Source organism: Phalacrocorax aristotelis, chromosome 3 (genome assembly GCF_949628215.1).
Source record: "Phalacrocorax aristotelis chromosome 3, bGulAri2.1, whole genome shotgun sequence".
Classification (NCBI taxonomy): Eukaryota; Metazoa; Chordata; class Aves; order Suliformes; family Phalacrocoracidae; genus Phalacrocorax; species Phalacrocorax aristotelis.
In genome coordinates this window covers 44803781-44818163 of record NC_134278.1, presented here as the reverse complement: position 1 = coordinate 44818163, position 14383 = coordinate 44803781, and the positions used below count along the sequence as shown (strand labels likewise).

Genomic DNA, 14383 nt, shown 5'->3' with positions numbered 1-14383 from the left:
TGAAAAGGCTGTCTGTGTTACTAGGAATTAAAAAGGTAGCAGTTCAAATTATTAACTGCACACATTATTTGTATTACTACTGTTATGATTCTTCATTGCATTAAGACCTAAAAGCCCTCTGTTTGGTGGTCTCTACAAGCACAGAAAAACACAACAGTGGTTTTACCAGAGACCTTGCAATCTAAACTTAGAGGCAAGAAATGAGGTACTACAAGAAAACAATGAAAACAAGATAGAATCATAGAATGTTCTGAGTTGGAAGGGACCCACAAGAATCATCAAGTCCAAATCCTGTCCCCACGCAAGAAAACCCCAAAATTCATACCATGTGTCTGAGGGCGTTGTCCAAGTGCTTCTTGAATATCTTTAGGCTTGGCACTATGACTACCTCCCCAGGGAGCCTGTTCCAGTGTTCCTCCACCCTCTGGGTGAAGAACCTTTTCCTAATACCCAACCTAAACCTCCCCTGGCACATCTTCCTGCCATTCCCTCTGGTCATATCATTGGTCACCAGAGTGAAGACATCAGCGCCTGCCCCTCCTCCTCCCCCTGTGGCAAAGCTGCAGACTCTGATGAGGTCTCCCCTCAGCCTCCTCTTCTCCAGGCTGAACAAACCAAGTCACTTTAGCCACTCCTCATACGGCTGCCCCTCTAAATCCTTCACGGACTTTGTGGCCCTTCCCTGGACACTCCCTAGTACCTTTATATCCTTAATGTACTGTGGCGCCCAAAACTGCACACAGTACTGAAGGCAAGGCTGCACCAGCACAGAGCAGAGCGAGACAATCCCCTCCCTCAACTGGCTGCAGTGCAGCGCTTGGTGCATCCCAGGACAGAGTTGGCCCTCTGGGCTGCCAGGGCACACTGTTGGCTCATGTTCAGCTTGCCATCGACCAGAACCCCCAGGTCCCTCTCTGCAGAGCTGCTCTCCAGCCTCTTGTTCCCCAGTCTGTATGTACATCCAGGGTTGCCGTGCCCCAAATACAAAGTCTGGCACTTGCTTTTGTTAAACTCCATGCAGTTGATGATTGCCCAGCTAATTTGTCTAGGTCTGTCTGCAGGGCCTCTCTGCCCTCGAGAGTGCCAACAGCTCCTCCCAGTTTTGTGTCGTTGGCAAACAATTAATGTTCCTTCAAGTCCTGCATCCAAGTCATTTACAAAGAGATTAAGAGTACTGGCCCCAAGATGGATCCCTGTGGAACCCCACTAGTGACTGGCTGCCAGCCCGATGTAACCCCATTTACTTTGACCCTTTGAGCCTGACCTGTCAGCCAACTACTCACCCAAGACAGTGTGATAGGAGGAGATCTCAAGGACGTCAGCAGTCTAACTGTTGTCAACTCATGCAGCAAAAAGAGTTTTAAGGAGGCATGTTTTGGGAACAGTTAAAGCCTCCTGAGCTTCACACTAAACGTGGGAAAAAGTTTAAAAAGAATGGCTGAAAAATTAGCAAGTGAGCCATGAAAGCTGGAGTTTAATGAGGATACGAAGTAGCTCCTAGCATAAGCACAGGTACAGTAAGTATGTATAGAAGACGAGACAGAAGAGAAGCCAGTTGGAAGCAGCAAGATACTTTTGTGCAGAATTAAGTATTCTTACTACTCTTTTTTCTGGCCTACTATGGATGCAGACAGGAACTGCAAAGCTTTAGAGATTTACATTTTATGGAAGACTGAGTATGTGAACTCATACAGTACATTATGCTATTTCTAGTTTGATTTTGCAAAAAAGCCCAAACTGAGTTTATGTTATGAATATTTATCACTATTCTACTTCATATAATATATACATAGGTGTATATATAGGTTGAAATTCTTAATATTGAGTCAATTATATGGAATTTTACTGAGTAGAATGCATAAGATCTACTTGTGAAATATTTTCTGGAAAGCATTAGTGAATGTAAATGCATTTGAGATTTCTATCAGATATTCTGATTACTGTTATTCCATTGGCATATATCTTTCAGTGGAGAAAGAGATAAATTTGGAATTCAAAATACTATAAATAACTCTCTCTCCACTCTCAATATTTGTTTCTTTTGGTTAACCTTATTCTTTGTCAATCAAGTTAAAATAATGACTCAAAAGGGAGATACACTGGCATATGTATTCATTATTCCTTCTACAATGTAGTACTCCCACTGGTTTTCATGGGAATTATGTATATGAAAGGACTGCATTATTAGACTAGATTAAGAGAAGACGTTTGGAAATACTTAACTCATCACACCACTTCAGAAACTAATATTTATAATGGTACTTGAGCCTGGAGCAATACAAATAAAAGCACAAAATACTACTCCTGGATATATAATATTGGTAAATTTTTCTTAACTTTTTATTAGAGATACCACTAAAAATTGCACTGAGTTAAAACTATTTTCTTAGCCTGTTGACATAAGAACAAATACAGGAATATGAATCAGATCACTCCAGAAAACTTGCAATATTCCTGAACATGGGAAGTTACAAGCCAGTAAGAGGACAGTAAAAGGATTACATTCCAAATATATGAAATACATGCCTGCATAATCACATAAAAAGGTCCTTAAATTTTTCTTTGGGAGCCACTGTGTCTTCCTGACCAGATTATATTAACCCTGATCCCCTGGAAATACGCAAGTCATCTTTAATTCTTCAGAGACATGACTCTTCCATTTTGGCTTCGGAAATATTGTTCTCCTCCCATGCCATGACAACTCCAGGATGAACTGTCTTTCTCTGACCTAGGAATGATAGTGTGTTCCTCCTTCCTCAGACCTAAAAATTAATTGACCTCCACTTTAACAGGCTGGGTAGACAACAATTTACTCTTTCCCAGCTACATAGCTCAGATGTAAAATGAATCTGCTTAGCTAGTTAGAATGGGCTAACTTTCTAACCTTTTTCTTTTTTTCTTTTACTAAACCATACTGTTCATCTTTGCTGAAGTTAACCCTTATTTTCTGGTTGCCACTAACACCCTTGCCACTTTCACAAAAAAGTTTTCTCACCTGACTCTTGTAGTGCCTCAAAGGCAGACTGTCCGTTCTGGCTGGGGTGATGTGGAAAAGTTCAGATTTTAACAATTTATGGCCACCCAAGCTGCTTTACAACAGAGGCACAGGCTAAAACTTTGACCCTGTGTTAGTGCTTCTTGAAACAACCCTCCGAGGACTGAACACTTCAGATATTCTTTTCAGTACGGCGGCTCATCTCTGGAAGTCACTAATCAGGTCAGTCACAGGCACTTACCATGAGAGTTATGGCTATTGGATAATACATCCATGAAGACTCTTCCTAGGAGCATAAACCTTTGAATTAAAAACGTATTCAAACACGTTGCACTTTTTCACATTGTACTAGATGGTATCCTGGATTAACAGAACAGATGTCATTGCACCACAATGTGCAAGTCATATTGTTAAGATTTTCTTAAGAAAATAACAGAAGTGACAAACTACCTTTCATTAAATGAAAATGTAGAACTTACATGGGAGTTGGAATAACATGCCTTAGTCTGGAATAGTGCATTTCAAGAAAGAACAAACAGGAAGAGGCCAGAAGAGAGCAACAAGAATTAATGATTTGAAGTACAAGGATAAAAATAAGCTCCTTTTTTTTTTCCCTATAAAGAAGAAAACAACCAGTTGGGATTGGCTGAGAGAAGAACACAGTGAAAACATGACTAAGAATCTCAAGTATGTAAAAGACTGCTGCAAAGAGGGAAATAAATGCCCTAGAACCACTGTGCAAAAAGTAATAGGTTCAAGTAATTTACTTTCAACAAGTTAAGTTTAAGATCAGAAACCAGGAAAAACTTTCTAATGGGAAGAGTAGTGAAATGCTGGAATAGATTACTTGGGTAAGTAATCAGAACAAATCTTTACGAAGACAGGCATTTAGAAAGACATTTTCTTGATCCTGGCTTTGAAGGGTGAGGGGTGGGCACAACGCCTTCTTGGAGTCCTTTTCAACTGTATGATTCCATGCTGAAGTGACCGAAGAAATGTAGCTATGTGGTGACAGTGACACCATATTACAGTACCACTTGCTGTGGGATCGTGACTTGGAATGAAAGTCAGATTCTGCAAAAGACTCAATTTCTTCATGTAGGCAATCACTTGGATTCTGACACAATCTTCCTAGCTACGGATCAGCTAGCTACATTGAACTAATCCGCAGCTTCTTTATTCAACAGCTTAACAATAATTACCTTCAGGACTGGACTATACATAAACACAATGTCTAATCTGGTCATAGTATATAGCACTTTGTTTGCTAAGAGCAATAACTTAGTAACTTGTCCTATGGCCTTAGGGCCAGGTAACACTAGCCACAGCTGCTAATTAGCAACACCAAATTCCAGATGTAGTCTGTGGTGAAAATTTTTCAAATAAATTAGCTTTAAAATATTTTACTTCAAAAATCTAGATGTACTTGAAATTCTTAATCCCATACCTGTACTTGTCCATCAAGCTGGGATCTTTAGTGTTTGGGTTTTTTTAAAATTTAAGCATAAAACATATTTGTAGACAATCTATAATAATTAGAATCACAGTTCTGTAAACACTGCACAAGAATATGTTTATTTCAGAGTAATCTTTGGAGAGACAACACAAAACAAGTAAATAACCTTCTCTAGTCAGATATTTTGTTTCCAGTAACAATTTATGATTGTTCTAATGTGAGAACTCAGGACAAATGTACAGCTGCCAGTCTGACTAGCAACTAAGTATGGTAAAAGTAACATTTCCAACTTCATTTCCATATTCTTGGGGTTTATTCTATAATAAGCAGAATAGAGAAGTACAAAAATTACATAACCATGCATATTCTCTGTACTGGAGCCACCTGACATAACACCAGGTAAATCGTCAGAGATAAAAAGGACAGACCTGCATTATGATTCACGTTTTGGATGGTGAGAACTAATCTGTTAGAAAAAACGGCATGTTTTCTAAAATGCGCATCCAGTAAAGACCATGACAGCTGAAATAGGTACAATAGCAATATGGCAAGCGTCAGGTGCTCTCAAAGTTTCCACACGTAACCAAGTAGCTCCCATTCAAAACATCCTAATTTGACAAAGTTACAAACGCCTGTGCTTCAGATAAAATCAATTAAAATACATTTAGTCTCTCCTACTGATGATTGGTCTCTGATGGTGTGTAGACTATTGCCCTTTTCACAACCTTTAAAAAGAGGCATGAAACACAACTCCACCTCCACCCTCCGATCAGTAAAGTTGCCAAAAGACACGGCTCCAAAGCGAAATGAGCCCCCGGTTTGCCCCCTCGGGCTGTCCGCAGCGTACTCACCAAGGCGGGCTAGTTTTGAAGACTTTCTTCCCCTCCCCCTGCAACCTACGCACAATGAGGGAGAATGGAGAGCAGTTTCAGCATTAAATTTGAACTTCCCTGCTTTTGTTAGCATGAGTCACCACCTTAACATTATCTCAACTGTAGACTTTTATCTGTGAATATCTAAGCCCTGTCTTGTGGAAAACTAATTACTGAGCCACTGAGAGGCTTCATAATGTCCTGCATTTAAGTCCTGAACATCATACATAATGCATAGGAAGCAGTCTCTGCACTCTGATTACAGAACACTGTCATTAAGAGAGCAAATTAAAGATGTGAATAATTCACTGGCTGAGCTTATTGTCAGTGCTGCATTGTGAAATTAGAATTTCTAATAAGTACTGCAATTTTTTTAACCCAATTAACACAGAGAACATCTTGAGTCTGATTAGTACAATAAAAATTATTACCTTATTCTTTTGCTTCACAACAGCCAAATTAAATACTGTACTTAATTATGCAGCATTCATCGCTTCTGTGCTAGAAATAATAATAATAAAAAAAATCTCACTATCGCTTTCATATGACTTCCAATATTTAGATTGCAACCGAAAAATAGAGCATATGAATCTCCAGCACAATTTCTTATCGCAAAGTTACTGGCTTTTTTTTTTTTTTAGGACTTTAAAAATCGGTTTTAATATTAGCAGTCAACCATGATGTCACTGCTGAAGTCTTCTCTGGAAACAAAAACGTATTTCAAAAAAAAACCACAAAACGACCCTTCTGAACAAGCTCTGAATATATATTGTGAATTAACTTTCTCTGGGTTGATATGAAGGCAGAAGAAAACCATTACCACTTACTGACTTGAAACGAAATACACAAATACACAAACACTGAAATATATAAATACACACCCACATACCTATATATAGGTTGCTTCAGAAAAGATCCTAAGGAAATATGCTATGAAAAAGCAGGAGCTGGATCAGCTCTCTTACCTCAGTTCCCTCTTGGCACGGGATAGATAACATCCTTTCATCCTAGAAAGGAGAAAAGTCCAATTCAACATCCAGCATGTTGATTTTCCCCCACACGGTGCCTGCTGCCATGTTAAATAAAGAAAATGATCACTGAGGATGCAGCTTTTGTCTCCAAATATTTTAATACTGCCTTTTAGTCTCAAGGACCCTAGGAACCTTAGCACATCTGGCAGCAGACACCACTGGCTGCAGCTGCTGCAATGGGATTTTTCCTCAACCCCATTTAATTTCCAGCTCCGTTTTCTTCCCCATCCTGGGGAAGTTTAATCACCGAGCATGGGTGGGGAAAAAAAAAAGAGAAAAGGAAAGGAAAGGTGGCATTGCATCTCGAGCTTTCTTGGTTTTGTCCTAGAGACAGGGACTGCAGCAACCACCTTGCATCTTTGTCTAGTTATTTTAGCATGTGCGTGCAAGAGGGGAGGAAAAAAAAGGCTGAAAATTATTCAGGCATAATGCAATAGACGTAAAGAGAGACAAAAAGACAGAGAGGAAGAGAAAGAGGGGAAGAGAAAGAGGGAGAGAGAGGGAGGGAGAGAGGAAAGACTAAGAGAGGGAGAGGGGGCTGTCAGTGCAGATAAATCTGCATATGGAAATCAGGGTTATCCTGGGTACAGTTTTATTTAACCATGATGTACTGTTTTTTTAATTAGACAGGAATTTAAAGAAGGAAATGAGGAATTTTTACAGACACAGGAGCAAACGAACCATTTTTAATCACAGGACAGTTTCCACAGTAAGCTGTGGCAGCAACAGCAAAACTTTTTATAGCAACTTTCTTGTTAGAAACAAAAGTTTCATGCACCGCTGCTAATTTACACCACCACCCCAAGAAAAAAAAAAAGCAAAACTGGGAAAGCGTTTTAGAATTAAATCAAACCAAGGCAATGCAAAATTATTAAAAAGATCCAGAAAATGCTAGGTGCACAGTATTAAGTTAAGTTACGCCAAGCACAGGTTTTAGGACTTTCTCCCTGGCCCCTATTCAGTGGTGACTCATACCCAATGAAGGTGCTTTAGTAAATGAAGAGTGATAGGCAGCTTGAATTTCAAACATATTAAACACCACTTCCCATGCTTGATGAGAACTGCTTGTGTCTTGAGATGGGAGCAGTACCTGACAGACACGGGAAGGTTGCATCAGGGTCTCTACGGCATCAGAAAAGACCAGGACCTCTTCCCCTTGGCTGCGAGGGACCATAGGGTGAAGCGAGGTAGCCGAGGAGAAGACAGAAAATGAAGTTCAGGTACAGGTGAGACGAGAAAGGACCCAAAGAAAGGTAGCGGGCAGCTGAAGCACAGGACGATTGGGAAGCAAGCAGTCTGACCTGGGACACTTAGCAGTGGCAAGATGGTGCCGTTCAGGTGATACGTGGGCACCGGCAACTTGTGGTGGCTGGCCGGGCGAGGGGCGCGCTGAGGGAAGCTGCGAGAGTGCTGGGGGCGGGGGCGGAGGCGGGGGGGGGGGGGGGGTGGAGGGGGGGGCGGTGGCTGCTGCGGAACCCCACCTAAATTTCAAGAAGTGGGCGAGTAGGGAGCAAGTTAGGAACTAAGAGGGGCTGAGGAATGTGGCCGTAACCTGGGTGAGAGGAGGCGGGAGGTCAGGGAGCACGGGGCAGTTCACCCCGGGGGAAGCACGGCGGGGCCTGCGGGCGGGCCGAGCCGGGCCCGCGCCGGCCGGGAGAAGCCCCGCAGGCGGCGGGCAGAGGCGAGGCGGGGGCGGGATGGGGCCAGCGGGCGGGCCGCAGCGGCGAGGACGCCTCGCGGGAAGGCGGTTGGGGGCGCGCGCGGCGCTTCGCCTTGAGGCGGGCAGGCAGCGAGGAAGAGGCAAGGGAGGCGGCGGCGGCGCCTCCGAGGGAACCGAGGGAGGGGATGGAGGGAGGGGATGGAGGAAGGGGGCGGGAGGGCGGAGCGGCGGCGCTCTCCTCTGCCGGGGCAGAGAGGGCCGGGCGGCGGGGGAAGGAGGGAGGGGCGGCCGGCGGCCAATCGGGCCCGCGGCGCTTGCGCAGTGGCGGGCTAGCGGCGGCGCGCGGGACGTACGGAACTGTGTCCGGGCGCGGAAGAGGAGCGGCGCCTCCGCCGGCCCGCAGGTACCGACCCGCCCTCACCCCACTCCCGTCCCGGTGGTGGCGGCTCGCCGCGGTCTAGCGTGTCTGGCGCATCCCCCCAGCCCGGCCGGGGCGCCTCCGGTGCGAGGGCAGCGGCGCTGGGCCGCAGGCGTTACGGGTCAGGGTCGCTCCCCGGCGGGAGGCTGTGGTGCGGCTGCCGGCGGCTCTGTCGCCGGTTTGCAGCTCCTGCCCGCCGATTGCAGCCCCTGCGAAGTGGTTCTCAGCGCGGCTGGCTAAGGTTGCGGTGTTTTATGTCCGAAATTGGTTCCGCTGGGTCAGGGATGTGGCTGACCGACAGAACTGACGTGAGTGGCGACCGTGGAGAGCTGCCGTTTTGTACTTTTTCCCCCCTCGGTGTTTTCTATCGTGTGGGCCGATTTTGGTAGCCTGAATTGAACAGACTTCCCCTAGAAACTTTTCTTCAGATTTTGGAAGAAGTTTCCTTCCTAAGGCATTCCCTTTAGCTGCGTATTTCTGCTTGTCGGTTGTGCTAACACATCTATACATAGGGTCCTGCCGTAAACTGAAGCACTGAAGGCATCCTTTCACTTCAGAGTGGCCACTGCTTCTGCTGCACGGCCGACTGCGCCGCAGGACGGCAATGAATGGGTGAAAGTAGGACGGAAACTTTTATCTTTTTTTGCCTTGAGCTCCTTTTTCCTTCAAGCCAATCTGTAGTCACGGCATAAACTGGTTTCTGTAACAGCAGTATCAAAAACTGCCAGCAGTGAAATTGAAAACTTACTGTAGAGTTAATAGTTTTAATTGTCTTGTTTGCATATTACTGTAGAACTCTGTGGCACCTATTGCCCAGTTCTACCCTTTCAGTATGTTGTATAAAATATTAATTCACTAGTGTTAAGTATACAGTGAACTACTTTTGGGCCTGGCCTTCGTTCTCCTTTTTCTTTTGTTTCTGCTTTTTTCCCCCCCCCCCCCCCAGATTCTTGGGAAGTCAGACTTCTTTGATTTAGAAACTTCCAACTTGAGCTGTGTCAGAATCATCTTCTGAGCTTTAAAACTTTAGCATTTCAGTGTTCCATAATTATCACATGGGGTGTGTTTACTGCTTCTTAATTGCCTTAAAGTCATGGACAACTGGGAGCCTGTAATGCATGATGTATTTTCATACCATAGCTACTCTGGTTGCAAAATGAAGCATGGCTGCAAGTAGATCTCCTGTGCCTTGTAATGTATTCCTGCCTCTTATTTTACCCTTGTACTAGTCTAACCTCATGACTAAGCAATTTAGAGAGCTAAAGTAGAAGAAAAGGAACCTGTTTTGTTTTTTTGTAGGGTTAGCTTTTCACTGATGTGATTCCCAGAACAGGTTGTGTTGGGGGAAGATGAAGTTGCACAAAGCAACAGAATTGTGTGGCAGGGCATGAGACCATGATTTCCATCATTTCCTGCTTGGATGCGTTCCTGTGCCCCCTGCTCTAGGTGTACCTGCTGAAGCAGCGGGGCTGGACAAGATGATCTCCAGAGGTCCATTCCAACCCCTATCATTCGGTGATTCTGTGATTGTCTTTCTTGGTGGTATCTCTCTTAGTTTGATGTTACAGTTAGTCAGATCTGTGTCCTCACTTGAGCTGAAGGGTTATGGGGAACTTTACCAAAGAGAAAATTATTTGAAGAAACACTATGGGTGTTTTTTACTTTATCTATTTATGTTCTGGATCAGGTGGAAACAATGGATGATGACTTTGGGGCTTCCTCCACACCCCTGTTTCTCACTGAAAGCTTGGAGATGGCAATGGAGGTGGACAATGAGAACTCAAAGCCGCCTTGTTTTTCCTGTGCTTTTGACAACCAAAATGGAGGGAGAAGCTTCTCTGCAGAGTCGTATTTAGCAAGTGGATCTCTTAAGAGGTATTGGGGTTTTTGGAGTTATAAATATGATACCCTTCTAAGATGTTCTTTCCACTGGTGTTTGGTGCCTCTAAACGCTGACAGGTTTCCAAATCGTTTTGTTCTTCAGCTTTTATGATTCTGAGATCAACTTGGTGATATATCAAAGCAGGAAGGACAATTGTGTTGATACACTGCTTTCGACAGTGTTCTAGATCCAGCTCCTAGCTTTGTGGACTTACTTTAAGATAATGTGATGGGTCTGTATCATGCCTGATAGGGCGCTTCAAAACCGGCTTGGTGGGCAGCAGCATCTGAGACTGCTTAAATTTCTGAGGAGGTTGTAGCACTGCTTTTTCCAGCTGTATGCTCTATTCAATACTGGCCCTTTCTTTTCCACCTGATAGAAACAAACCTTCTCTGCCCAGCTTCCCCAGCTCATTGGGACAGTCATTTGTAGCTTTAAGACCATCTTTCTGAAAGCTCTATTTTTGCATGCATTCTGGATTTAAAGTTCAGAAGTCACATGCATAACAAGTAAGTATTTTCCATGAGATTCTGAAATGTGACTTTGGTTTAGTCTGTGATCCAGCTTGTTTTCTGTGCCCTTTGCTGATCCTGCAGGGGTTGTCTTTTTTCCTACAAAAGCATAATCTTTCTGTCTGTACATCTGCCTTTCCCAGTGCTTTCTTTATACCTTTGAACTTGAATACTTGCTGTGGGTTTCTCCTGCCAAGCCTCATATTTTGTGTTGTTACTTTGTGTTTTTTTTAACCTTCATTTCCACAGCCTTCTCTGTAAAGGCTTAATGAGGGGGTTCCGCTGCACTTCCCTCATTCCCTACCTTATTTATCATATTTTTGTATTGGATCAGAGCACACTGATTCAAACTGATGTCAAGTTGAGGATTGAGAGAGCCCGTGTCTGCATGAACATATCTGTATTGGATTTCACACTGACCATTAAGCATTTCACAACAGAAAGAATTTCATGTGAAAACACAAGCTCCTGAATGAATGTAGACAGCTTTCCCAGATCACTACAGTCATGATAATGCTGTTCTCCTGTTGTTTTTTCAGCTTGTCTACTTGGATTGTAAGTTCTTGGAAAAGGCTGCATGTGAGGGACTGCTCTGTCTTCATTACCTAGAACAGGAGTTACTGGATTTGATTGCTAAAGGCTTCAAAACAGACCAATGTTTAGGCAGTTACCAAGTGAACTACAGGTGTTGTGGGAGACTGAGCCAATTATTCAGCAGATGCTCTTTTTACCTCTGAGAAATGAATTGGTAATAGTGCATAGTTCAAAAAGGATCTGAATTTCATGCGTAGTATAATGAAAACCGAATGCTTGCCCAGTACATTTTTTTTTATTTTTAAAACCAGAAATATTTCTTGCATTTAAGTGACTTCAGCTTCATCTATGCTGAAGTATCTTAAGAAAATCAGTGGGAAAATTCTGAAATAACTTGTTTTGATATCTTTGTTATTGTTATCATTATACAGCTTGTTGTGATTTTTTTTTTGAAAGCACATTAGTGAAATATTTTTATATTTGCACAATTAGTAATGTATTAAAAATATATACAGATGTCTGATTTTCTTCACTTTGAGTAAAATGGTAGTTCTGATTTTTTTTTTCTTTAGCCAGAGCAAAGGGTAGTCATGGCCTAGTATTAGTTTAAGTTATAATAATGAAGTGACATTTTGTGACCCTCCTCAGTTCACCTACCTAAAAGTGTGCTTTTATTAACATGCTTTTATATATACATATTATTATATGCATATAAAGAAGCAAATGTATGTTCTAACATTAGTTATTAGGCATGTAGTGTACATTGAGACAGATTCCATGCATACACTTACAGCGGAGCACGTTGTCTGATGTAGCAGCCTCTTTTGTTAAGAATAGTCTGTATGCTGTGTCTCGGCCTCTTTGTAAGGATGAAGATGCTTCAAGGTGGTAGCTTGTTAATTTTTATTTGTTTCTAAAATATACTGTGCCCTGTGACTATATCGTGGTTTTATGCTCTTGAAGCTAGAGTTGTCATATTTTATGTACTATATTGCTATAAAGGGTATAACAGACTGTCTTTTGAGAGCACTACGACACCTTCCTATCTCTAGTATACATGTCGCTGATATATTGATAAATTATCAGTGACACATAAGGCAGCTGTAGATATTGTATTCAATAGGTCTATTACTGGGAAATGTATTAATATTGTTGGCTTTATTTTACAGGGTTTTGCTGAGACTAGATCCTTCTCCAACTGACTATGAAGATGACATAGTGGAAATGTTTGGCTTCCAGTGGGTTACTGAAATGGCATTAGTTGAATCCTGTGGACTTCTCTTTGGATTACTTAGGTATGATAATGTTAGTGTGTTTTATAATTAATCCACTTCTGTAATTATATCCACCTTAAGGATGTAACAAAACTTTTCAAGTTTTTGATAGTAAAATCATAAAGGACTGTGGGCTGTGCAATGCATTCAAAAAGATTATGCTGTCTAACACTCCTGTAAGTGATGGATAAGACAGATGGAATTACGGGAAGTATGTTTGGTGTCACAGATTTTTAATATTATGGAACTTAATGAGAAGTTTCTAAGCAGTGTGGTGCATATCGTAGCCATCACCAGATAAAACTTGATAAGTATAGTTATTACAGAGCTGTTGTGATTAATTTAGAAGGCTTTAGCATCAGAATATATGAATAAACTATATAAGATTTCCTTGAATGAGATTGTGCTACTCATAATTAAAGTTGTCTTTTGAAGGTTTTTAAGTCCTTTTTTGTGCATAAAGAAAAGTGGAGGTTAAAAATCAAATACTGTGAATGCTGGATGCAGCACTTTCTTCTATTGTTTGGATTAGGATAGCTTCAGCAATCTCTTCAGATACAGTTACTCAGTGTTTGACTAATTCAATGTAGATGTTTAATCTGGTCAATGCAAATACACAGATCACTGATAATCCTCTTTGCTACTGATAATCCTCAGGATGTGCAGCACGTACAGAGAGTGGATGGGAGAGGAGCTTTTGTATGATTCCACAAATATATGTGATATATTCCATCATTCCTTTGATTGTAGTGGATTCTTCCATTCCTTTAGGGTATGACCAAGGGCCTGATGTGATACGTCATTAATAGGGTCTGGCTTATTGAAACATGATGGCATAGATGGGGGAACTCATATTAAATCCAGTGTTATTTAGCTTTGCTTCTTTGATGCAAGCTTTGACTTCACTGAGATTTAAAAAAAAAAAACCCACAACAAAAAAAAAGAAAAACCCCAAAAACTTTTGATAATGAAGGAGATGGAGGATAACTTAATGCTGAAAGGGGTACAGTGTTTCTTTTAATCTAGTCTGATCTCTTTATTAACTATTAACATAAAATCTTTGGGCAGTAAGACGGTGGTGTAGTTGATCAGAATTAGATTTTTTCAGTAATATTAACTGCTCTGTAACTGTAATAGAGATTAATACAGGGCATAATATATTTTATTGTGGTTTTTAAGCTATTCGAGCTATACATGTTTTAAAGCCTACTGAACTGGTAGGAATAATGGATTTCAGCTAACTCTTGGCTGTGAGAGTTTGGTTGCTAAGCTGTCTTTTGGTGTGACAAGTCCCTCTGCAAAGATATTCTCTCAGTTCATTTGTTCAGTCATAAAATGGAACACTTTCATTTATAGACCGGTTGACAACTGAAAGTAGGAAAACTCCTTTTTCAGTTGTAGAAATCATATCTGTTAAGCACAAGTTATAATGAGTCTTGAGGACAAAGTGGCTGTAAAATATTTCAATTTATAAAGTACAGATAATAACTATGTTTAAATACATACTTACAAAAACCTAGTCTTTCTTAATGTGCCTTTCAATATTAAAGATTGTTATTTAATATTTTAAAATATTGTAATAATAATATTATACAGCAAAAATGCAAGTTAAAAACAGTGATTGCACAGTAAAGAGAATTCTTACCTGCGATTTTTTAATGTGATTGAAAATGTGTGAGTGAAAGTAAGAGCTATGTAACATTTAAGTGGGTATATTAAGACAATGTATCTCTAATTAATAAACAGAAG

The 14383-nt window shown here is 41.5% G+C and overlaps 1 protein-coding gene and 1 long non-coding RNA gene across 3 annotated transcripts in view; one reads left to right on the top strand and one right to left on the bottom strand.

Annotated features, from left to right (window-relative positions):
- Positions 1–5345, bottom strand: part of LOC142054580 (uncharacterized) — a 152050-nt gene extending 146705 nt beyond the window's left edge. The window contains exons 1-2 of one of the 2 annotated variants that reach the window (XR_012659592.1): positions 5303–5339; positions 3237–3281 (exon numbers count right to left, since the gene is read on the bottom strand). This is a non-coding gene — a long non-coding RNA (uncharacterized LOC142054580). Of the gene's footprint in view, positions 1–3236; positions 3282–5302 lie in introns of both variants that reach the window. The other variant, XR_012659591.1, reaches the window with a different exon arrangement.
- A 2973-nt stretch (positions 5346–8318) lies between these two features.
- MMS22L (MMS22 like, DNA repair protein) overlaps positions 8319–14383 on the top strand; it is a 99475-nt gene continuing 93410 nt past the window's right edge. The window contains exons 1-3 of the mRNA XM_075087317.1: positions 8319–8417; positions 10120–10307; positions 12530–12655. Of these exons, the coding sequence (XP_074943418.1) occupies positions 10129–10307; positions 12530–12655 (305 nt within the window). The 5' untranslated portion in view covers positions 8319–8417; positions 10120–10128. The remainder of the gene's footprint in view (positions 8418–10119; positions 10308–12529; positions 12656–14383) is intronic.